This window comes from Carettochelys insculpta, chromosome 9, assembly GCF_033958435.1.
Source record: "Carettochelys insculpta isolate YL-2023 chromosome 9, ASM3395843v1, whole genome shotgun sequence".
In the NCBI taxonomy this organism is placed as follows: Eukaryota; Metazoa; Chordata; order Testudines; family Carettochelyidae; genus Carettochelys; species Carettochelys insculpta.
The window spans coordinates 1,286,718-1,313,047 of NC_134145.1; the positions used below are offsets into that span (position 1 = coordinate 1,286,718).

General features: G+C 45.8%; 1 protein-coding gene across 7 annotated transcripts in view; it reads left to right on the top strand.

Moving 5' to 3' along the window:
* PTPRF (protein tyrosine phosphatase receptor type F) overlaps positions 1-26,330 on the top strand; it is a 730,253-nt gene that overhangs the window by 272,737 nt on the left and 431,186 nt on the right. For all 7 annotated transcript variants that reach the window (XM_075003555.1, XM_075003557.1, XM_075003558.1 and 4 more), the window contains exon 3: positions 5,856-6,014. In XM_075003555.1, coding sequence (XP_074859656.1) covers positions 5,933-6,014 — 82 coding nt within the window. In that variant the 5' untranslated portion in view covers positions 5,856-5,932. The remainder of the gene's footprint in view (positions 1-5,855; positions 6,015-26,330) is intronic.

The following is a 26,330-nucleotide window of genomic DNA, read 5'->3' on the forward strand; positions in this document are numbered from 1 at the left end:
AGAGCTCAAGTTTCTGAGCATTTAAGACCTTCCCACCATTAAAAGCAGATCCCTTTTCCTCTGGCTCTCTTCATGAAGAATCATTCCTTGTCTCCCCTGTGTTATGAAAGGACACAAGTGGTGTGCTGGCATTATCTTCCTGCTCAGTAAAGTTTCTGGAGGGAATCCCATCATATTTCTCAACAACAATCAGATTATTTTTATCTTGTGGTCATCAGCATAACTGGAATTGGCATTTCTTTACCTGGAGAAATCTTTCATTCAAATATCCTTTGTCCTTGCTTTTTTTTTTAGTTGTTCCAAGTATCTCTTCCTAAGTAGCTTAATTTTAATAAGCTCCAGTGATGATATCACAGGACCTAACATTAACCATACCATGAGGGGCTCCTTTACCGGCACACCTACTAATATAATATACGCCATCATGTGCCAGCAATGCCCCACTACAATTGACATTGGCCAAATTGGACAGTCTCTGCATAAAAGAATAAATGGACATAAATCAGACATCAGGAACAGTAATGTACAGAAATCTGTGGGAGAGTACTTCAATCTCCCAGGACACTCAGTAACAGATTTAAAAGTAGCAGTCCTGAAACAAAGACATTTAAAAATCAAATGGAGAGAGAAATCTCTGAACTGCAATTTATTTTCAAAATTGACTCCATCAACCAAGCATTAAACAGAGACTGGGAGTGGCTGTCCCCTTACAAAAGCAGCTTCTCTGCCCTGGGTGTTAATATCTCCCCATTAGACTCTGGCAATGGGTCACATCCCGCTGTCTGATCTGACTTGTTTTCCCCTCTTTTGATACATAGTACTGATAATTGGCCATTTCCACCTTGCTGAATAGACATAGTCAGCTCTGGCCCTCCCTTTTCCTGGGACCCCACTCTTTAAATACCCCTCTGGAAACCCCCCTCCCACTCATGCATCTGATGAAGCGGGTCTTTGCCCATGAAAGCTTATGCTCCAAAATATCTGTTAGTCTTTTAGGTGCCACAGGACTTCTTGTTGTTCTGTATGAACCACTGATACTCTGGTCATGTTTGTTTTATACTAGTCTGTGTGCAAGAGAGACCTCAGAGAGGTAGACATCGAGCTGTACAACTGGGAAGAACTAGCAGACGACCGCAGCAGATGGAGGCAGGAGTTACACAAGGGCCTTCAGAAGGGTGTGTTGAAGATCAGACAGCTAGCAGAGGAGAAGCGAGCGCACAGAAAGCACAATAAGGACTTGCCAGACACCCACTACATCTGCAAGAGATGCAGCAAGGACTGTCACTCTCGTGTGGGTCTTTATAGTCACAATAGACGCTGTAAATGAAGTCCTCAATTGAAACTTTAAAGGGCGCGATCCATAGTCTATGCAGACTGAAGGATGCCTACTACTAGTCTGTGAAGGAACTCTCCCTGTAGTATAGTAACAGAGAGGAAGCCGTGCTAGTCTATACACTATCAAAACAAAAAGCAGTTAAGTAGCACTTTAAAGACTAGCAAAATAGTTTATTAGCTGAGCTTTCATGGGACAGACCCACTTCTTCAGACCATAGCCAGACCAGAATAGACTCAATATTTAAGACACAGAGAACCAAAAACAGTAAGCAAGGAGGACAAATCAGAAAAAGATTATCAAGGTGAGCAAATCAGAGAGTGGAGGGGTGGGGGGGGAAGATCAAGAATTAGATTGAGTCAAGTATGCAGACGAGCCGCTATAGTGACTCAGAAAGTTCCCATCACGATTTAAACCATGTGTTCATGTTCCGAATTTGAATCCCTGTAGTATCTTTGCTTACAGATGCTAGCTTAGTAGAGGGAGGCTTGCCAAAAGAAGTGAGGTTAAAGGAGGAATTTGAAAAGAGTTAGGAGACTGAGGCCATTTGGTACATGGGAGACTGTACTATATCTAAGGGACAGCAGCCTGGGGAAGGGAATGTGGTTGTAAGCAGGAGATGACAAAAGAAACAATAGAGGAAACAGAGTCAGCAGATCAGAGGATTAATTCACCCTGCTGTGTATTGCCCCTTGTTTGCACCTGCATTGAGTCAGTTAGTTCTTGTTTAGTTCATTATCAGACTTACTTCATTTGGTTTGTAGATGATTTTCTTCTCATGACACCCATGCAACAAAGGAAGAGCTCCTATAACAGTCTTGTTTCAGGGTTGTTTTTCTCCTGCCAGCTGTTGTGGCTTGGTTAAAATCTGCCTCCTAAAAGCTGATTGTGTTTAACCTGACTTCCCATCACATTGCATCAAATATTAGATTGTTTGGCTGCGGAGAGCTTTTTGTTTCTGAAAATGGAACAGCTGAACCACATAAATAGATGCCGTTTTCACATTTTCAGTTTCAAAACAGAAAGTTACTTAGATGTATAAAAAATCAAAACATTCAAATTGAGTGGTTTTTAAATATTGTATGTAGTCAGTTTTTCCATACACTCCAACAATGGGTATGCAAAGGGAGCGGGGAGAGAGAGAGAGAGAGAGAGAGGAGGATTCTTTCTTGATGGGATTTATTAAGCATGGGGCAATGCTGAATAAGGTGGATAAGAGAACAATTTTGTCCAAGAAATTTAGTTTCTCTTAAGCCAGATGGTAAATTATTCTAAGAGAATGAACGGCTGGAAAAAGAGCAAGTTTATAAAATATCTTATGGGGTAACTAAAAATTTGTCAGTGTCTTTTGTTGCAATTGATATTGAGTTCATGTGCTTATGAGAAAAGTGAAAATCTGTCAGACCTCAGACCAGCACCTCCATGTTCCCAAAAGACACAAATTTTGACGCATTTTGTTGTTGGCCAGGAGCACTCTCCTGTTGACAACACAAACTCTGCTTGTAGGGGATGGAAGTATTTTGTCTGTTGACACACGGCATGCATGCTGCCTGACTTTGAATATCTTAACTGTGTTACTGAAAGCTATCTAGTGTAGTGTAGCCTTCTGAGAAGTTGGGATGAGGAGGCAGATCCATTCTCTTAGCTAGGGTTTCATTGTGAGTTATCTCTGTATGGGGGACATGGGAAACCAGGGTGAAATTCATGTGACTTCTGAACATTGTCTGGTAAAAACAGACCAGAGCCAATACTCTTTAAAAATGACTTACTCAAAAATTAGTCTGGTAAATATCCAAATAGTCTTCTATGCTACTGGTAAATCATATTCTCTGCCTGGACTAGAGATGGAGCTTAGAGATGGAGCTTGACACTAAATGTTGGTTTTGGCACAGTAATTTTAAATAGTTGGTGCCTTTTCTGGGAATGGTAGCCCTCTTCTAGTTCTACTACTGATTAATCAGATTTAATAGTACAGCTTAAAGTGTGCTGCAGAGGGTTCTCACTCTGTTAGTTCGAATAAGTTAACACAGCACATGCAGAAGTTAGAGCAGTGGTAGTGGTTCCCAATTTTATTTGGCCACAGAACCCTTTTAAACACCAAAGAATTTTTCAGAACACTATTCTCAGGCTCTATCCCTCTGGATTCCAAACCTGCCCCTCATCTCCAGGCTTTACCTGCCTCAGCCCCCAGATCCATGCCCTACCATCTCCAAGCTTTACCACCCCATCCCTCAAATCTGCCCCTCCAAGCCTTAACCCCTTTCAGCTTCAAACTTGCCCCCCATCCCCAACCTTAACACCTCTCAGCCTCAAACTGGTCCCTCGTTGGGTCTACATGAGCCCCTTCCTTTTGGAAGGGGCATGTTAATGAGCGGGTTTGAAAGATGCTAATGAGGCACTGCCATGAATATGCAGTGCCTCATTAGCGTAAAGGCAGCTGCAGCGATTCGAAAGTGCAGATTTTCGAATTGTATGCCACCCGTGAAGACGGGGACCTTTCGAAAGGAACCCCCAGTTTTCAAAAGCCCTTTCTTCCTATCTGGTGTTAGGAAGAAGGGGCTTTCGAAAACTGGGGTTCCTTTCGGAAGGTCCTGGTCTTCATGGGGCGGCGCGTGATTCAAAAAGCCACGCTTTCGAATCGCTGTGGCCACCATTATGCTAAAGAGGTGCTGCATATTCATGGCAGTGCCTCATTAGCATCTTTCAAACTCGCTCATTAACATGCCCCTTCTGAAAGGAAGGGGCTCGTGTAGACACAGGGCCTGGGACTAACCCATCCATGGCACCAGCTGGGGAACCTATGTCAAGTGGCCACATGGGCCTAGCGAAAGGAAGGCTGGTGGGGGTGAGCCAAGCAATGCCCTTTGGAGGAGTGTGGCTGCTTGGGTAGCAGGGCAAGTGAGGGGCTCTGGGTGGTTCCCTGACCTGCCACTGCTGAAATAATGGAACTAAATTCAGTTGGTTTAATGGACGGGTCCCTCCCATCACCCTGCCAGCCGTTAAACCAAGTAAATTTAGTTCTAATGTTTCGGGGTGGCAGGGCAGGAAGCTGCAGAGGAATTTTCTCGCACAACCTGTGTTTTCACTTCGCATAGCCCCAGGGTTCCACAGAACACCATTTGGGAAACCCTGAGTTAGAGGACTAGTCTTCACTGTTAGTCCAGGCACTCATTCTCATTCCTTTGTTCTGTCATATTTACAGAGCTATTTAACACTGAGCAAACCAACTGGGCCTTGAACTGAGTTTCCTGTTGGAATAAAGTTGATGCTGCTGGTAATGATATGACTATCTGTATCTGTCTCTTCAGAGCAGGGTATCTTAATGAGTTTTGCAGTAACTCTTTTGCAGGAGACAAATGAGGATTTAGGGGTTAGATACCAGCAGGAAGAGAATTGGTTGTCAGGCTGTTATGACGAGCATTTCTTTCAGCATGCAGAATTTTCCATCTGAGCATCATTGGATTTATTTTTGTATTGAGATAATAGAAGCTTGGATAGAATAATCAGTATTCTCTTTGTATCTAGATTAAAACTAGGTTATTGTGTAAAGTACCTTAACATGTCTTGGGTACAGAAGACACTACATAGATAAAACTTTCTGTGTATTGTATAACATATGGAAACATTTACTGTATAATACCGTAACAGAGGGGAAAAAGAAACTTCACTGTTTGTTAGTACAATAGGATGTAAATATTTTCTTTGGTGGATTCCCCTGAGATTTTTCTGAGCACTGTAGCTGCTGCCATCATCTGAACACTTTTTATTTTTGTCAGAAGGTGACATTCTTAAACTTCAGTGCTTATCATCAGTGTCAGAAGGTTTTGTGATAGCTGTGGATCTCAGAAAAAGGCTGAAAAATGAACACACAGAAAAGCAAAACAGGAAGAACTTCCAAAATATCTCTCCCCAAAGCTCAGATTTGAGCCCTTCTCTGACACGCTGATGATCTGCAAGCATGCTATTAGTAGTGTTGTACACAGTAATTGATCACACTTGTTTCCCCACTTTCCTTCCAGAATGCTCAAAATCAACATGGCTTCAAACAGGGCCCCGGAACCTACTAGCCAGGTGCATAACCTCAGAAGAGTGTCTCATCCACAGAGGCACCACTGGCAGCATTGTTAAAACAAACATATGTTTGATGGCTAAACTTACGTTAAAAAGAATCTGGTTTATGATTTGTATATTTATATTTATATGTGATTTTGAGTGTGATACTGGGGCACCATGGTTGGAGCCCAGCATGGACAAAATTAATGTCTGTATCTGTGGAAATGATCCACGGATATCTGTGTAGGTGGATACCTGCGGATATAAAGCAAGTATCTGCATGTTTGCAGGCGTCTAGATACGAAATTGGTATCCTCATCCATATCCACAAAAATGATCTGCGGATAGCCACACTCAGAGCCATGGATATGAAGCAGACACCTGCAGATTTGCTGTGCTCTAACCATGGTCTGATTCTGTTGTTTTGTCCTTGAGGATTGATCCATTTTCTCCTGCTCTTTGTTTACAGAAATAAGTCTGCATCTTTAATGCTGGATGTACTGGGCACTTGCTTCACACTAAGGAGGACTGGCTCTGCTTTGGAATATGGTGCCTAACTTCTGCATCTCAGTCTTCATTGTGCCTGCAGTAGTTCTGTGCTGCTTGATGGCGTCAGCAGAGGCAGACAGTAAGTAACATTTGAATTAAAATTCAGAAACATTAAATATCTTCTTCCATCCAAACACTCTCTCTCTCTTGGTTTAGGTAAGCACCTGGAGATAGATGGAAAAATAACCCTAAAATTGTCTCATGTTTCCATTGTCTCATGTGGTTAAACAGTACATGCCTGGACAGGACATCTTAAAATCTTGTCATTTTCTCTTGCTCTGAGAAGCAAACTGTCAATAAGAGTGATGTGTTCCTAGAGGAGCAAGTTGTCTAGTGATTGTGAGCTCAAAATATTAGATTTGACTGGTGTCGGCTCCAGTGGACTAAACTCAGCTTTTGCACTGTGGGGAAAAGGTGCTGTGGTGCACAGGGAATGCCCATTGCTTTTTGGTCTCCCTTCTTTTATTGATTTGGTTAACCCTCAAACCGTCCAGCCTGCTGCTGAAGCCTGCCAGTCAGATGGTTGTACGGATGCTGATAAATTGGAGAGGTTTCAGAGAAGGCCCATGAAAGGGATCGGAAAGCATGACTTATGAGAAGAGACTAAGGGGCTCCTTTTACTCAACCAAAGAGAAGGTTAAGAGGTGACATGATCACAGTTCATCAGGATCTAGGAGGGAGAGAGAAATGTAATAGGCACTGTTTAACGTAGCAGGGAGAGGTCAAATGTGATTCGAAAGCTGGAAGTTGAAGCTAGACAAATTCAGACTGGAAAAAAGGTAACTTTTTTTTTTTTTTTTTTTTTTTTTAAAACAATGAGGACATTTGTACCATGGGTCAACGTACCAAGTATCACGGTGGATTCTCCAGGACTGACCATCTGCAAATCAAGACTGGATTTTTTTAAAAGATGTGCTTTAGTTTGCAGAGAATTTATGGGGGCAGTTCTCCAGCCAGTGTTATACCAGGGTGTGGTGCAGAGGGGATGTCAGATTAGGGGAATTACTAAGGTCCCTTCTGGCCTTGGAATCTTTGAATGGGCGCTGGAGATTGATGTGGTGGCTGTGCTGTACCACTTACAGATTTGCTTGTCAGCAGGGTGACAGTCACTTCTTCTTCGAGTGTCCCCGTGGGTGCTCCACATTAGGTGTTGGGCTCGCCCGGCGCCGCAGATCGGATCTTCCAAGCAGTTTCTGCCAGACCGCGCATGCGCCGGTGCGCGCCGCTCCCTTGCGCGCTCCTCGCCACGTGCGCGATCTGGTCCCCGCCAGTTCCTCTTAACCGCCGTCGGCTGCAGACGGAATCCGACTAGGCTACGGCCAAGTTAGCGTATTCAATGGTTTTAACTGTTTTTCTTTAAAGTTTTCAAGTTCTTAGGCTACTGTTAAGTTAGCCAGTTGTTATTTAAAAAAAAAAACAAAAAAAAACCAACAAGCGGGACGGCATTCAGTCCAGTCCTAGTAACAAGCGGAGCACCGGAGGACAGGAGCCTAGGGCCATTAGCCCTCCTGCCGCGGCAGGCTATCGGAGAGGGGGAAGCAGCACAGAGAAGGTGCTAAGTACTCTATTAACAACTAAAATACTCACCAGCAATGTCCTCTTCAGGATTCAAGGAATGTGAGTCTTGCCGAGAGGCAATGCCAGCATCTGATGGGCACAGTCACTGCATAAGGTGCCTGGGGGAGTCCCATGTCACGCAGAAATGCTCCTTCTGTGCAAAATTAACAGCCAGAGCAAGGAAGGACAGGGAGATGCAGCTTAAAATGCTGCTCTTCGACTAGGCCCTCCAGCCAGATGTGCCGGAGCGGCCGCAGCAGGAGGGACCCTCCGGGGCCCATAAAAGGAAAGCCGCCTCCCTTACCCCATCAGCGCAAAAACGGAGGAAAGTCTCCCCAGCCCAATCCCTGCCGGTAGCAACAGCGAGCAGGACGGGAGGAGCGCACAGCCCCCAGCCGCAGCAACAGCTGATCGGCGGCGGCACGGAGAGCCACGTGGAGGCGGCTGGGCCTCCGATAATCAAACAGCCGCCCCGCACCGCAGGCAGGGCGGCGGCTAAACAAGCACCGGTACTGGCGGCACTGCAAGCAGCAGCACTGACCCCCGGGGAACCGGCGGTACAGAGCGCGCAGGCACGCAGCCTGCAGGCACCGGAGGACACCGCCTGTGCGGCACCGCCCGTAAGCGTGCCAAGCACGGCGCGGACGGGGCCGAGATCCCCTACACGTCAGGAGGCGGAGCTACCCCCTCAAGGGAGGGGGAAGGCTGCACACCAAACAAGGCACCGCAGCCCCTCTCCAGACAGGGCTGCAGAGTTGCTTTCTCTCAGCCCTCCGCTCATGCTGCGGACTCCAACTAGAAGGCAGGCGTCCCCCCTAGCCTACGCGGAGCCCCCGTCTCCATTTTTACAACCAGCCTCGCCCTGGCTGGGACCACCTTCACCCTTCCTGGGGTTTGAGCCGCTGGAGTACTATCACAAATCGCTCTCTCCAGTGTCCCAGGTCTCTCGACGATCTTGCTCCCCCAGACGCAGAGGGTATGCACCAAGGGAGTGGTCCAGGTCACCTTCCCAAGAACAGTGCCCATGCTGCCATGGTCGCCCCTATCACGCGGGGCATAGACACCACCGGCAATCTACCAGGGAAAGATCCCCACAGACGGTCCCGTATCCCCAAGGGCAATCGCAAACGGGGACATAGATTCAAGTATCTCAGGGGGAACTGGTTATGGAACCCCGAGATTTTTCCCTGCGAAGCTTCCAGTGAGCAGATGTACCATCACCAACAGGAACCGGAAGGGTCCAGAGAGGCGTACCCTAGTGGTTCCTCGCTCTCCTCCCCGGACGAGGCTACGGCCCCAGGGGACGTCCATCCTCCGGACGATCTGAAACAGTTTCAAGAGCTGTTTAAAAGGGTGGCCTTCACGCAAGGCATCCAGACAGCAAAGGTGCAAGAGAAACACCATAAGCTCCTCAAAAATCTGAGACCTCCGGCCTCCTCCAAAATAGCAATACCGCTTGATGACGCAATCTTGGAGTCCGCCACTATGATATGCAGACCCCTGCGACTATTCCGCCTGTCCACAAGAGAGTGGGTAAAAAAAAACTTTGTGCCGGCGAAGGGCATGGGGTTCCTGTTCAGCCACCCACAACCAAATTCCTTGGTGGTGGAGTTGTCGCAACAAAGATCAAAGACATCTCAATTCAAGACAGGGGGAACAGACAAATATGCCAAGAAGCTAGAGCTGTTCGGCAGAAAGGTCTACTCCTCCTCCACTCTACTGTTGCGAATGGCAAATTACGCAGCGCATCTAGCGAACCATAATTTCGACAACTACACTAGGTTAACCTCCCTCATGGACTCGCTTCCAGAGGGCAAGAAACTGGTGCTCAAGGCCATCGTGCAAGAAGGCTACGCGGCCTCGAGGACGGGAGTTCAGATCGCCCTGGATGTTGCAGACACAGAAGCATGCTCCACAGCTGTGGCAGTGGTGATGCGAAGGGAGTCCTGGCTCCAGACTTCGGGTATACTGAGGGACCTGCAGGCAAAGATAGTCGATCTTCCCTTCGGCTCGCAGAAGCTGTTTGCTGAATCAACTGACTCGGTCCTTCATTCCAGTAAAGATTCAAGAGCCACCCTTAGGACCCAGGGGATTTACACCCCTCCATACAGAAAGAAAAAGTACTACCCTCAACAAAGACGGTACCAGTACCAGCAACAGCGTCCCCAGTACCACAGGGGTTACAAGCAAGGGCGACATCAACAGCACCAGCAGTACAGAACTCCCAGGCGACGTTCCCATCAGAGCCGTGCATCCTCGGGGCAGGGCCAAAGGCCACAAGTTTGACACACAGATCCAGGGCTGCGCCATCACTACCATCGCACAAGGTCATCCAAAGCGGTTATTCCACCATTGCCTCCGACCATTCTATGACCAGTGGCAAAGGATCACCACAGACAAATGGATGCTGGAGATCATAGCCACGGGTTACGCCATCCCGTTCCAGTCGCTCCCACCACCACGACCTCCACCCAGGCCCCACCTCCAGGAGGCCCCCTACGTAGCAGGGCTCAAGCAGGAGGCAGACCATCTCATGCTCATAGGGGCAGTGGAAAGAGTGCCGGAGCAACTGCAAGGGAGAGGGTCCTACTCGAGGTACTTCCTCACGGAGAAAAAGACAGGAGGCTGGAGGCCCATCTTAGATCTTCGAGGCCTCAACCGGTACCTGCGCAAGCAACGCTTTCGGATGATCACAATCGCCTCCATCCTTACGGCACTAGACGATGGAGATTGGTTCGCAGCCCTCGACTTACAAGACGCGTATTTTCACATAACTATCCATCCGGCTCACCGACGAGTCCTCCGGTTCATGGTAGGCAAAGAACATTTTCAATACAAGGTCCTACCGTTTGGCCTCCCCTCTGCCCCCAGAGTCTTCACCAAGACCTTGGCAGTGGTGTCAGCCTACCTTCACAGACAGGGGGTATTTATATTCCAGTATCTGGATGACTGCCTACTCAAAGGGGCCTCGAAGGAGGAGGTACTACGCATGATACGCGTCACAGCAGGCACGTTCTCTTCGCTCGGCCTGGTTATCAATCTGGCAAAATCAAAGACAGACCCCACACAGGACATAGAGTTCATAGGGGTACGCATAAATTCTATTACAGCGAGAGTGTATCTACCAGAGACTCGCTTTCAGGCAATCGGCTCCCTTGTGCAACTTATCGCCTTCAGCCCTACGGTGCCGGTTCTGACGTGCTTACAGCTGCTGGGCCACATGGCAGCAGCGACGTTCGTAGTACACAACGCCAGGTTACACATGCGCAGCATGCAGCACTGGCTGGCAAGCGTATACAAACCGGCAGCACACACCGTTCACAGGGTGGTGTCGCCCACAACAGAGGTGCGCAAATCCCTGCAATGGTGGGTAAACCCCAAGAACCTGCTAACAGGGGTACCCTTCCACCAACCACAAATATCGGTTTTTCTTACTACAGATGCCTCCCTCATAGGGTGGGGAGCACACATGGGCAAAGAGGTGACACAAGGGCTGTGGTCCTCCACGGAGCGATCACTGCACATAAATATACTGGAGCTCAGAGCATTGTTCAACGCCTGCAGACACTTTCGAGACCATATAGAAAGCAAAGTAGTCGGGATCAGTACAGACAATACCTCCACCATGTTTTATATAAATCGGCAAGGAGGAGCTCGGTCCCGTGCCTTATGTGCGGAAGCAGTCCGGTTGTGGAACTGGTGCATCGCCAACAATATAACCTTGAAAGCCTCGTACTTACCAGGCGCTCACAATGTGAAGGCCGACCAGCTGAGCAGGCGTTTCGCACTCACGCACGAGTAGCAGATCCGTCCCGATCTGCTACGACCGATTTTTCACGCATGGGGTTTTCCCCAGATAGACCTGTTTGCTACTCAACACAACAAGAAGTGCCCACGATTCTGCTCCAGGGCAGGACTGGGATGGGGGTCCCTGGGGGATGCATTCGCGATGTCCTGGAGGGGCCCCCTGCTTTACGTTTTTCCTCCCACAGTGCTCATCCACAAAGTCTAGCAGAAAGCCAGGAGGGAAGGAGCCCGAATGATCCTGATAATCCCAACGTGGGATCGACAGCAATGGTTCCCCCTACTCCTGCACATGTGGGACCGGCCACCGATGCCCCTTCTGGTGGCGCCGGATCTGCTTACGCAAGCCCAGGGGTTCATAGTGCATCCGCACCCCTAAGGCCTGCGACTACAAGCATGGTTAATCCATGGCTCAGCTCCCTAGAGAGCACATGTACGGAGGAAGTGCAGCAAGTCCTAGAAAGTAGCAGGAGGACTTCCACCAGGAAGACCTACAAGCAGAAATGGACTCGCTTCACGGCATGGTGTTCTACCAAACAGCTAGCCCCCCTTTCGGTGCCTATACCTGTGATATTAGAGTATTTACTGGACCTCAAGAGAGGAGGACTCTCACTATCCTCGTTAAAGGTCCACCTTGCCGCCATTTCGGCGTTCAGACACGAAGAGGAAGGGCACACGGTGTACGCCCATCCCATGGTTACCAGTTTCCTCAAAGGGTTGGTAAACCTATACCCCCCTCGTAAACCGCTTCCACCTTCGTGGAACTTGGACCTGGTTCTTAATGCGATAACGGGACCACCGTTCGAGCCTTTGGCCACGGTTTCCCTCGGCCTCCTTACGATAAAGACGACCTTTCTTCTCGCAATCACGTCAGCTCGCAGGGTGAGCGAGCTTGCGGCAGTTATGGCAACGCCACCCTGCACTGTTTTTTCCAAGGAGGCGGTAACCATACGGCTGCATCCACCCTTTGTTCCTAAAGTTTCTTCTGAGTTTCATGTTAACGAACCTATCGTTTACCCTTGTTTTATCCAAAGCCTCATAACTCTTACAAAGAGGCGCGCCTACACCTCCTGGACTTGAGGAGGGTGCTAGCCTTCTATATAGACAGGACCAAGTCCTTCTGGAAAACGGATAGACTCCTAGTCTCTATCGCTCCCAAATCAAAAGGAGAAGGTCTCTCTTCACAGAGAATCTCGAAGCACATCGTATCCTGCATAAAAATGTGCTACGAACTCAAAAAGACTCCTTTACTGGCCACGCCCAGGGCTCACTCCACTAGGGCGGTGGCGGCATCAACAGCCTTTTTCAAGGGCGTTGCGCTAAAAGACATTTGCAGAGCGGCGACCTGGTCATCCTATGACACCTTCGCCAAACATTACGCCCTTCACAGGGTATTCCAAGAGGATACCTGTCTCTCGACAGCGGTCCTCTCGGGGACAAGCTGCACATAATCCGATTACCCACCTCCTATCTTGGGTTACTGCTGGGTAGTCACCTACTGTGGAGCACCCCCGGGGACACTCGAAGAAGAAAGAAAGGTTACTCACCGTAGTAACGGTGGTTCTTCGAGGTGTGTCCCCGTGGGTGCTCCACCACCCGCCCATCCTCCCCGCTCCGGATCTCTGTTTAGTGTTTTGCAGGAGCATCCGAGGCGGTTGGTGAAGGAACTGGCAGGGACCGGATCGCGCACGTGGCCAGGAGCGTGCAAGGGAGCGGCGCGCACCGGCGCATGCGCGGTCCGGCAGAAACTGCTTGGAAGATCCGATCTGCGGCTCCGGGCGAGCCCGACACCTAATGTGGAGCACCCACGGGGACACATCTCGAAGAACCACCGTTGAGTAACCTTTCTTTATTTCAGTATAGCGCTGCCTTGCGTTTAACCTGTCTCCATCAGTGTTGTGCTTACGGTGTTCAGGAGCCACCAGGCCCTCATCGTCCAGTCCAGAAGACACATGAAAGTAGCTGTGGAAAGAAAATTGGTGGGGTTTGGGGTGGGAGAACAGAGGAGAAACTTTGCTAAGAGGCTACTGGAAATATTTTGCAGGAGCACTCTAGTGAATGCAGAAAGCCCTGCAGGCTTATCTTTCAGCCTTGCTTCTCATTATTCACTTGGGCTGCTGTCTGTGTTCGCCAGGCCTAGGCCTATGTATTTGTGGGGACATGCTGTGAGACAGCTCTCTGTATCTTTGACACAGTGTCCCTTCCTTCTCATCTCCCTATACTCAAGGCAGGTGCTTAGTCACCAACTTCCTGTTGACTTCTTGTTTTGGACTGGGGTGACTTTTCCTCCTGCACACTTTTGTTGTGAAGCTTCAAGATGGCCAGCTCTGTCCTTCCCAAGAGACAGAAATCAGTCAGGCTGGTGTGGGTAATTGAGTTCAGGAGTTCAGTTTCTGGTAAGGTTGTCTGGTGTCTGCACTGGACAGGATAGCTGATGGGGAACAGGAATAGTACTCTGGTTGACAGCTGGATGTGTGCAAGTGGGATCCTTTCTCTCTACACGGCCCCTGCAACTGGGATCCTGTCTCTCAGCGTGCCCCCCCCCAGTGGGAAACTGTCTCTCAGCGTGCCCCCCCCCCCAGGGGGATCCTGTCTCTCAGCGTGCTCCCCCCAGTAGGATCCTGTCTCTCAGCATGCCCCCCATGTGATCCTGTCTCTCTGTATGCTCTCCCAGTGGAATCCTGTCTCTCTGTATGCTCCCCCAGTGGGATCCTGTCTCTCAGCCTGCCCCCCCACATAGGAACTTGTCTCTCTGTGTGCTATCCTCCTCTCCCCCATAGTGGGATCCTGTCACTCTGCATGGCTCCTGGCTGTCACTGATATTTTCCAGAGGTTTAATTTTGTTTAGAAAGGCTCAGCACCCAGAAATCTCTTTGCAGTGAATGGGAGCTGAATACTGTTTGAAAAACAGGCCACAGATGGCTTCTCAGTTTTTTCTTGGAAATTGGAAAGTCAGGGTTGGAGCTAGATGACTGTGACGAGCTTCCAGTGCAGCTTTTTGCACTAGTTAGCTGTTTCTCATGTGGATTTACTTTGTCATTCCGTTTGTAATTAAGCTACAATTTTACAAGTGTCAGAGGAAGTCACCTTGGATCCTGGGTGTGAGGAGGGGGGAAGAATTGAAAGCCTGAGTAAAGGGGAGATGACAGGCTTATGGGCCAAGGGAAAAAGGTCATGGAAGCATGAGGGAGGATAGGAGGAAAGAAGAGAAATTAATTTGCCAGCAAGAGCACTTCTCCCATGTACAGCTGAAGGGAGGTCATTCTGCAACAGCTATTCCCTTCCTCAGGTTTGCCTGCGTGCTGCTAGCTGTAAACTTGTAAACACATCATCTTATAGAAATAGGTAGCTTGGTTTGAAGTCCAGGGAGAGCAAGAGGGCTCACGCAGGGTTTCTCTTCTGAGGTATGAAGGTACCTAATGGATAATTGTCCCTGCTCCTCTCTGAGAAAGAGTAAAGAGCTTTGCTCCAGCAGGCACAAAAAGCAGGAGTCATCCAAGGTGTATCAGAACCTTTCTGTTAGCAGAGGTGAAAGTAGGCCGGTACAGGCCAAGGTGATGTACTGCCAAGAAGCAGCTGCCAGATCTGGCCTGTATGTAGCCAGCATTAAATCACTGCTGTTACAGGTGTTATCATTGCTGCTCCTTTTGTTCCACCTTGTTGGCAGCCCTCCCGGTAGGGTCTGGCAGGGTCACCATTTTGGGGGCAGGGGGCAGCCACCCCAGGGGCTGGTGATTTAAAAGGGTCCAGGAGCTCCTGGCTAGCACTACTGCAGCACCAGTTTGTAGCTTTAAATTCCAATGTGTTCTTTATTCCTCCCCCGGCTCTGTTTTGAAGAATGGGGTGAAACTGTTCAGAACAAATTGGTCTGGATTGCAACATCTGAGGAACAGGAAGGAAGGAAGGAAGGGAGTGCTTCAGCTGCCAGTGGCAGGAGTGGGAAAAGGTGACAACTTCATTTTTCTTTCCTGTCCATAGAGCAGGCAGGTTTCTGAACCATTAGATTTCCAGGTAAGTGCAGGGGAGGACCTATCTTGAGATGCAAATCACATTTTGTAGAGGAAGACATGGTAAGTGAGACAGGGTTCTGTGGTGTGTAGGTTACCCTTGTTCCAGATGAGAAAGCTGGAGCCTAAGGTAAAGATTGAGAACCCTCTGCCATAGGACTTGAAGCTGGGCTGACATATACATCTAACATCTAGTAACAGAGAGGTAGCTGTGTTAGTCTGTATTCTAACAAAACAAACTAGCAGTCATGTAGCACTTTAAAGACTGACAACAATTTATTAGAACAAACCAAAGCAGCAGAAATGTAGCAATTTGAAGACTAATGGCCTATCTCCACAGCTGAAGAAGTGGGTCTGTCCCACGAAAGCTCATCACCGAATAAATCATTTTGTTAGTCTTTAAAGTGCTACATTTCTGCTGCTTTGTTTTGTTGAAGTACAGACTAACACGCCAACCTTCTGTTACTATAATTTATTAGGTGATGAGTTTTTGTTTGGCAGCTCCACTTCTTGGGATCTGGAGATAGGCCATTTCCAGTATAGAACTGTCTCCAGATCTGAGGAAGTAGGTCTGCCACACAAAAGCTTATCACTGAATAAATTGTTTTGTTAGTCTTTCAAGTGCTACTTGACTGCTTGTTTGTTTTATCTAATATCTAGATCACCATGGCTGTTCCTTCTCCCTCTTGGAAAGCCATTTTGGAGGGTGTTGAAGAGGTGCCAGAGCCAATTAATATCAGTTGAGTTCTCTCAGTTCCTCTAATACAAGGTGACAGAACAGGGAAAATAGGGTTATTGTTGTTTCCAGATCCCTAGACTTGGTTTGTGAAATAATTTTTTGATAGAAATGGTAAATAATTGAGGGCAAAGGGGCAGTATCTGTGGCTCAGCTGTGGCATGTATCTGACAAAAAGCTGTGGCACTGCTCTCTGCTCAGGAGCACACACCATCCGAGGTTTCCCTTCTTCTAAGTCTGTTGTTGTTACAACAGATTTCAGTGCTGCTGCTTTAGCTTTCTGACAGTTAAGCAACTGTCACATAGTGAGACACTGAAGGCTGAGATCAAACAGATTGCATAGGTATGACATAGTGGAATTAGTGCAGGGAATTTACTACATTGGTTTGTCTGGAATTGAGTTCACAAAAGCTGCAAATAATGGTAGTGCTGAAGAATTGGGGGTGTAATACAAAGGTTGAACGTGTCAGTGTTCCAGAAAAGAGGTCAGGTTGTGGGTTCTGCACTGTAAGGGAAACAGGGTCAACAGCATCACAAACCTTTCTCAGGAGTTACTACCAGGGACAGGTGAGCATGAGGGTGTGTGGATGTGTATTAAATGTACATATTTTTATATACATATGCATAGTGCTTGTTTGGCAGAAACCTATTAATTTTGCAGACTGCTGTGGAGAAATGATTAAATTTTCTCTGTGATCTGACTGTGTTTCTGTCAGGGTGACCCTAATTCCATTAGAGAAGCTCAGAGCTGATTCAGGATGATTGTTTTACACTTTCTTCCTCAGCCTGCTCATGTTTTCCTTTATGCATGCTCTCTGCTTTCCCCTTGGTTAGCACTCAGCTGGACTGGGGAAAAATGGCTTTGCAGATTTCATTTAATGGTCAGTTCAATTGTCAAGGAAAGATGCTTTTTTCAGGCTTTTGGAATATGTTGCTTGCCTTAATAAAAAAAAAAATCTTTTCAGCGAAAATATGTGGAGTCTTGAATAAAAATCAGTACTTTCAGGAGAGGCCATCATCACTCTTTCTTTAAATTAGACTTTGTGTTTGACATCCTGGGCATTGCTTCCATTAGCTGTGGGGCAGATGAAGTGACCCACCAGAGGTCTTTTCTCAGCCGGGCATGCCTTGGATTATTTCAGGTAGAATTTCAAAGGATTTACAGAAGGAGGCTTCTTCCAAAGTGCCCTTGTGAAGAGCTGAGGCTGGGCATGTGTCAAATGAGGTGGGAACGTGATATGTGGCCAAAATCCAATTACCTGTTTTGAGTTCTAAAGATGCTGAATGAACTTCATCTTTATGGAAGGGGTAAGTAGTGGGCCACTAGTGAGCTTGTGCTAATTATGGTCCATCATTGACATCAAACCAGTGATATCTGAGCATGGACTGAGAAAATAAGTGCTGGTGTATTTTGTCAGCATGCTGCTGTCCATGTCAGAGTCTGGCTGTCTAACAGTGAAAGGATATGTGTCTATCAAATATGAACTTTTACCAGTGGCCACATTTTTTGGATCCTAACTTGCTTCAAGAACAGACCAAAGATTATGGGGAGATGTTAAAGAAGAGGTGGTATTTGTAAAGCCTGAAAAATGAAAAAGGACTTAAATGGAGCTACTGCAGGGTGGGTGCCTTACTGGCTGGATAACTGTTCTCAGAGAGTAGCTAATGGTTCACAGTAATGCTGGGAGGACAAAACAAGTGTGGTTCCACAAGTGTCTGTTGTGGGAACAGTTATGTTCAATGTCTTCATCCATGATTTAGTTATTTGCATAGAGAATACGCTTAGAACATAAGAATGGCCATACTGTGTCAGACCAAAGGTCCATCCAGCCCAGTAGCCTGTCTGCCGACCAGTGCCAGGTGCCCCAGAGGGGGTGGACCAAAGACAATGATCAAATTATTTGTCTCCTGCCATCCATCTGCAGCCTCTGACAATCAGAGGCCAGGGACACCATTCCCACCCCTGGCTAATAGCCTTTTATGGACCTAACCTCCATGAATTTATCTAGCTCTTTCTTAAATTCTGTTATAGTCCGAGCCTTCACAGTCTCCTCTGGCAAGGAGTTCCACAGGTTAACTATGCGCTGAGTAAAGAAGAACTTTCTTTTATTATTTTTAAACCTGCTACCCATTCATTTCATTTGGTGTCCTCTAGTTCTTGTATTATGGGCACAAGTAAATAACTTCTCCTTATTCACTCTCTGAGCACCTGTCATAATATTATATACCTCTATCATGTCCCCCCTTGGTCTCCTCTTTTCTAAACTGAGAAGTCCCAATCTTTTTAGCCTCTCCTCATATGGGACCTGTTCCAAGCCCCTAATCAGGAGGTCTTTGATCTCAGCCCCCTGTCTAAAGCAGGATCAAGTCCAACTAAATCATCTCAGCAAGGGCTATGTCCAGCCGAAACTTAAACCTGTGGGGATGGAGATTCCACCACCTGTCTTGGTAACACATTCCAGTGTTTCATCACCCTCCTGATGAAATCGTTTTTTTCTAATATCCACCTACACCTCTCCCTCTGTGACTTCAGACCATTGTTCGTTGTTCTCCCACCTGTCACCACTGAAAACAGCCTGTCTACATCCTCTTTAGAGCCCCCTTTCAGGAAGCTGAAAGCTGCTGTTAAATCACCTCTGTCTTCTCTTCTGCAAGTGACGTACACCCAAATCTCTCAGCCTCTCCTCACAGGTCATGTGCTCCAGACCCTTAATCATTTTTTTGCCCTCCTCCAAACCCGCTCCAATGTGTCCACATCCTTTTTATGCTGGAGGGCCCAGAACTGGATGCAGTACTCCATGTATGGCCTGACCAGTGCTGAGTAGAGGGGAATAGTAACTTCTCTAGATCTGCTGGAAATGCTTCTGCTAATACACCCCAATATGCCGTTAGCCTTCTTGGCTACAAGGGCACATTGTTGACTCATATCCAGCCTTTCATCCACTGTAATCCCCAGGTCCTTTTCTGCTGCACTGCTACTTAGCCAGTCAGTCCCCAGCCTGTAACAATGCTTGGGATTCTTCCGTTCCAAGGACAGGACTCTGCATTTCTCCTTGTTGAACCTCATCAGATTTCTTTCGGCCTAATCCTCCAATTGGTCTAGGTCATTCTGAACCCTGTCCCTACCCTCTAATGTATCTGCCTGACCCCCTCCTTGGATAGGGACTCTCTGTAGTTTGTCCCCCCCGTACAGTTCTGAGTGGTGATCTAATAATAATATGAATGGGGTACAGCATTTTCACTGAAGAATATGGTGTGAGAACTGTCTCTGCCTTGCATATTCAGGGAAGGGAGTGGAGGCTAAAGTCCTCATTAACCTACTTGTTGCCAAAATGTAATGTTTGGATTCTCTGATTTTCTAGCTGTCAGTTTATAACAACATAAAAACTGAGACTAATCTGGCCTAGTCAGAATTAGCTCTAGCTGTTGCAAGGAACTTTCTATAATGAAAGTCTGGTATTGGTCATCCAGCATGTAGGGTTGTGCTGAGACAGAGTTAATGTGCTTTATATTTTTATCAGAGAGGTAGCCGTGTTATTCTGTGTCTTCAAAAACAAGAAAAAGTCCTGTGGCACCTTATAGACTAACAGATATTTTGGAGTATAAACTTTTGTGGGCAAAGATCCGCTTTGAAAGCTTATGCTCCAAAATATTTGTTAGTCTGTAAGGTGCCACAGCACAACTTGTTGTTTTTATATTTTTAGAGCGTCAGTTGTGTCCTTTTTGGCTGGGCTTGGGGGAGAGAAATGTAACACTTCTGTCTTTAAAATTTTATCTTCAGCATAGAGTCACATAATGGACCATTATAATCTTCTAGCCTGATCTCCTGTACAATTTCACCAAATAATCTAGTTTATTAATTTGGGGCAAGCTAGAGTGCATCTTTTAGAAGAAGGATTCTTTAGATGGATATTCAGTCTTGTTTTAAAAGTTCCAGTGGTGGAATTATTTTCCTACATCCTTTGGTGGACGATTACAATGGTTATTAGAACATAAGAATATAAGAACATAACGACCATACTGGGTCAGACCAAAGGTCCATCCAGCCCAGTATCCTGTCTGTCAACAGTGGCCAGTGTCAGGTGCCCCAGAGGAGGTGAACTGAAGACAATGATGAAGTGATTTGTCTCCTGCCATCTGTCTCCAGCCTCTGACTAAAGGCTAGGGGCACCATACTTTACCCTTGGCTAATAGCCATTTATGGAGCTAACCTCCAAAAATTTATCAAGCTCTTTTTTAAACTCTGTTAGAGTGCTGGCCTTCACAGCCTCCTCCGGCAAGGAGTTCCACAGGTTGACTGTGCGCTGTGTGAAGAAAAATTTTCTTTTATTAGTTTTGAACCTACTACCCATTAATTTCATTTGGTGGCCTCTAGTTCTTATATCATGGGAACAAGTAAATAACTTTTCAATATTCACTTTCTCCACACCATTCGTGATTTTATACACCTCTATGATATCGCCTCTCAATCTCCTCTTTTCTAGACTGAAAAGTCCCAGTCTCTCTAGCCTCTCCCCATATGGGACCCTTTCCAAACCCTTAATCATTTTAGTTGCCCTTTTCTGAACTTTTTCTAATGCCAGTATATCTTTTTTGAGGTGAGGAGACCACATCTGCACGCAGTACGCAAGATGTGGGCGTTCCATAGTTTTATATAGGGGAAGTATGATATTCTTTGTCTTATTCTCTATCCCTTTTTTAATAATTCCTAACATGCTATTTGCTTTACTGACTGCCACTGCACACTGCGTGGATGTTTTCAGAGAACTATCCACTATAATTCCAAGATCCCTTTCCTGATCTGTTGTAGCTAAATTTGCCTCCATCACATTGTATGTGTGATTGGGGTTATTTTTCCCAATGTGCATTACCTTACACTTACCCATATTAAATTTCATTTGCCATTTTTCTGCTCAGTCACTCAGTTTGCTGAGATCTTTTTGAAGTTCTTCACAATCTACTTTGGTTTTGACTATCCTGAAGAGCTTGGTATCATCTGCAAACTTTGCCACCTCACTGCTTGCCCCTTTCTCTAGATCATTGATGAACAAGTTGAACAGGATTGGTCCCAGGACTGACCCTTGGGGAACACCACAAGTTACCCCCCTCCATTGTGAAAATTTACCATTAGAACATAAGAATGGCCATACTGGGTCAGACCAAAGGTCCATCCAGCCCAGCATCCCATCTGCCGACGGTGGCCAATGCCAGGTGCCCCAGAGAAGGAGAACAGAAGACAATGATCAAGTGATTTATCTCCTGCCATCCATCTCCTGCCCTTGTTCTGAAGGCTAGGGCACCATACTTTATCCCTGGCTAATAGCCATTGATGGACCTACCTGCAAAAATTTATCAAGCTCTTTTTTAAACCCTAATAGAGTCCTGGCCTTCACAGCCTCCTCGGGCAAGGAGTTCCACAGGTTGACTGTGCGCTGTGTGAAGAAAAATTTCCTTTTATTAGTTTTGAACCTACTACCCATCAATTTCATTTGGTGTCCCCTAGTTCTTGTATTATGGGAAAAGGTAAATAATTTTTCTATATTCACTTTCTCCACACCATTCATGATTTTATATACCTCTATCATATCACCCCTCAATCGCCTCTTTTCCAAACTGAAAAGTCCCAGTCTCTCTAGCCTCTCCCCATATGGGACCCGTTCCAAGCCCCTAATCATCTTAGTCGCCCTTTTCTGAACCTTTTCTAATGCCAATATATCTTTTTTGAGGTGAGGAGACCACATCTGCACGCAGTACTCAAGATGTGGGCGTACCATAGTTTTATATAGGGGAAGTATGATATCTTTTGTCTTATTATCGATCCCTTTTTTAATAATTCCTAACATCCTATTTGCCTTACTAACTGCCGCTGCACACTGCGTGGATGTCTTAAGAGAACTATCCACTGTAACTCCAAGATCTCTTTCCTGATCTGTCGTAGCTAAATTTGACCCCATCATGTAGTACGTGTAATTTGGGTTATTTTTTCCAACATGCATTACCTTACACTTACCCACATTAAATTTCATTTGCCATTTTGCTGCCCAATCACTCAGTTTTCTGAGATCTTTTTGTAGTTCTTCACAATCTGTTTTGGTTTTGACTGTCCTGAACAACTTGGTGTCATCTGCAAACTTTGCCACCTCACTGCTTACCTCATTTTCTAGATCATTGATGAACAAGTTGAACAGGATCGGTCCCAGGACTGACCCCTGGGGAACACCACTAGTTACCCTCCTCCATTGTGAAAATTTACCATTTATTCCCACCCTTTGTTTTCTGTCTTTTAACCAATTCCCGATCCATGAAAGGATCTTTCCTCCTATCCCATGACCACCTAATTTACATAAAAGCCTTTGGTGTGGGACCGTGTCAAAGGCTTTCTGGAAATCTAGGTATATTATGTCCACTGGGTGGCCCTTGTCCGCATGTTTATTAACCCCTTCAAAGAATTCCAATAGATTAGTTAGACACGACTTCCCTCTGCAGAAACCATGCTGACTTTTGCCCACCAATTCGTGCTCTTCTACGTGCCTTGCAATTTTATTCTTTACTAGTGTTTCTACTAATTTGCCTGGTACTGATGTTAAACTTATCGGTCTATAATTGCCAGGGTCTCCTCTAGAGCCTTTTTTAAATATTGGCATTATATTGGCCGTCTTCCAGTCATTTGGTACCAAAGTGGATTTAAAGGATAGGTTACAAACCACTGTTAATAACTCCGCAATTTCACATTTGAGTTCTTTCAGAACCCTTGGGTGAATACCGTCTGGTCCTGCAGACTTGTTACTATTCAGCTTATCAATTAACTCCAAAACCTCCTCTAATGTCACTTCAATCTGAGTGAGTCCCTCAGATTTGTCACCTAAAAAGGCTGGCTCAGATTTAGGAACCTCTGTAACACCCTCAGCCATGAAGACTGAAGCAAAGAAATCATGTAATCGCTCCGCAATGGCACTGTCTTCCTTGATCGCTCCTTTTATATCTTTATCGTCCAAGGGCCCCACTGCTTTTTTAGCGGGCTTCCTGCTTCTAATGTATTTAAAAAACATTTTACTATCGTTTTTTGAATTTTTGGCTAGCTGTTCCTCAAAATCTTTTTTGGCTTTTCTTATTACATTATGACACTTAATTTGGGAGTGTTTATGTTCCTTTCTATTTTCCTCACTAGGATTTGACTTCCACTTTTTAAAAGCTGCCCTTTTCTCTCTCACTGCCTTTTTAACATGGCTGTTTAGCCATGGTGGTTCTTTGTTAGGTCTCTTACTGTGTTTTTTTATTTGGGGTATACATTTAAGTTGGGCCTCTAGTATGGTGTCTTTAAACAGTTTCCATGCAGCTTCCAGGGATTTTAATTTAATTACTCTACCTTTTAGTTTCTGTTTAACTAGCTTCCTCATTTTAGTGTAATTCCCCTTTTTTAAATTAAATGCCAGAGTGTTTGACCGCTGCGGTGTTCTTCCCAACACAGGAATATTAAAAATTATTATATTGTGGTCACTATTTCCAAGCAGTCCAGTAACAGTTACCTCTTGGACCAGATCCTGCATTTATTCCAACCCTTTTGTTTCTTGTCCTTTAACCAGTTTCCAATTCATGAAAGGATCTTTCCTCCTATCCCATGACTGCCTAATTTACATAAGAGCCTTTGGTGAGGGACGTTGTCAAAGGCTTTCTGGAAATCTAAGTATATTATGTCCACTGGATCCCCCCGTCTGCATGTTTGTTAACCCCTTCAAAGAACTCTAATAGATTAGTAAGACACGACTTCCCTCTACAGAAACCATGCTGACTTTTGCCCAACAAATCATGTTCTTCTATTTACACTTGATATTTAAACAATTGCATCTTATTTTCAATACACATTGTACAGCCCTGGTCCAGCACCCTTGTGACCTCAGTGGTCCAACAAGGGATTTTGCTGGACTGGGGGAGGTTAATTCCTTCTCTTCCCCCCACCCCACAAGTGCCTGGCTGCTCTCCACCCCCACCCCACTAGCCCTCCAGCCATGGCTCCCTAGCTCTCTGCCTAGCTTTTCACTGCAGCCAGCTCCCTGGCCCCAGCCCTGATGTCCCCGTCCCATGGGGCAGCCAGGGGAAGCTGACGCTCCAGCCCTGGCTTCACTAGCCCCTCCCCCCCCCAGGCTGTCAGCTGGTTGTGGTCCTGCCCCAGCTCTCTGTTGAAGGAACATCCCTGGTGCTGCCAGAAGAAGTATGTTGCCAGATTAGATCATGCTGGTTTTAGGAGATCCAATCTGTATGATCATTTCTGTTTTTTGGCTTTTAGCCATTGGGTTTTGCAACTCCTTTGTCTGCTAGATTGTATCAGTATCTGATATCAGAGATCTTCTGCCTTCAAGGGTACTTTAGAAAGACAGGTTGGGTGAAGTAATATCTCTTATTTGATCAACTTCTGTTGTTGAGAGAGACAAGCTTGCACAGAGCCGGGAAATTTTCTGAGTGTCACTGCTAAATGGGAGGTGGAACAGGTAATTTAGCATACTTAGTTAAGACATATCTCAAAGACCATTCAATGTAGAGTAGCTAATACCCCTTCATTCATAGGAGGGAAAGGGGGTTGGAAGCAGGGGAGGTAGATGGGGAGGTTGTTAGTGATTATAGATTATCATAACAAGCTACTTATCCCATGTTTGTTGTCTCTCTAATGTCCTGGGACAATCATGGATTTAACAACACATCATACAAGAGATGACTTTATAAGTCTTTCTCCACCTTTTCTATAAAATAGGTAGATCAAGTTCCTTACCATTTTAATGTTAAGGCATGTTTCCCTGACTACAGATGATTCTTATTTAATGATAAGGCATGTTTCTCTGACTGCAGATGATTCTTATTGCTCTTCTGAGCTTCACAATTTTTCAGCATGTCTTTTCTGAAATGTGGGTGCCAGAACTGGACACTGTTCCTGCCAGGGTCTCAGAAATGCCATTTAGAGAGAGATCATCAAGTTACACTTATACGGTGTTCTCTGTCAGTATTCCTGGGTATTACGATAGTTCTTTTTGCAACAGCAGCACACTAAGGGCCGATATTTAACTGAAATCTTTTTCCGGGTCACTGCAGTGTGCAGCCTCTGATAACTTTGAGTGTGATCTCCCATCTTTGTTCCTAAATGAATGATCTTGCATTTTGTTTGTGCCCAGGTCACCAACTGATTCAGATATCACTGTATCAGAGCTATGTCCTTGTAATTATTTACCACTCCACAGGCGTTTGCATCATCTGTAAACTTTCTAGTAATAGACCCATTGCTTATACATGTTTTTTCTCGTTTCCAGAACTAGCTGTAGACCAGTTTCATTTGTTTGTCTACATCTTATGCAGCTAAAACAGGAAGATGTGTATTTGTGATTATACAGGCAGTTGACGATTTTTGAGAAGGAAATACTACAAGAATTCTCTCTCAGGCAAAAGTGGCAGTTTTGTGTGTTAATGTCACTCCACTTGCTTCTATTATTTGAAATGGAGCATAGTAGAAATAAAGCCTGTTTGTGAGTAATCCCAGAACAGTGAGGCCCATCTTGCTTACATCTAACTACAGGGTGCTAACTTGGGGTACAAATAATTATGGGGAGTTTTGCTGGAGCATTTAATATTTAAATGAGCAGTTGTGGGAAGCAATAAAAAGTTAACGGGGACACTTCTGTTTTAGTTTTCTGATCATTTGTTATGATTGTACCGCAAAATGTTTCTGTAGTTTGAGATGATCAAGCTTGTTCTTATAAAGAATGCATTGTCTGAAACGTATTTAGTCAAAATGTTTATGACATTTTTCACTGTGTATTTATAAACAAAAAGCAAAACCTAACAATCCCCCCCACCTTACACATCAACTGTCTCCAAAAGAAGTAACAGAGAGGTAGCCATGTTAGTCTGTATTGTAGCAAAACAAAAAAGCAGTCAGGTAGCAGTTTAAAGACTAACAGAATAATTTATTAGGTGATGAGCTTTTGTGGGACAGACCCAGTTCTTCACATGTATAGCCTTATCAGAACAGACTCAGTATATAAAGCACAGAGGTCCAAAAATGATCCACTTCCTGGACGCTACTGTGCAGATAAGCAATGGTCACATAAATACCACTCTATACCGAAAACCCACAGACCGCTATGCTCATCTGCGCGCCTCCAGCTTCCATCCAGGGCACACTGCATGAGCCGTTGTTTACAGCCGGGCACTAAAGTACAACCGTGTTTGCTCCGATCTGTCAGACAGACACAAATATCTACAAGACCTTTACAAGCTTTTCTCAAACTACAATACCCACCTAAGA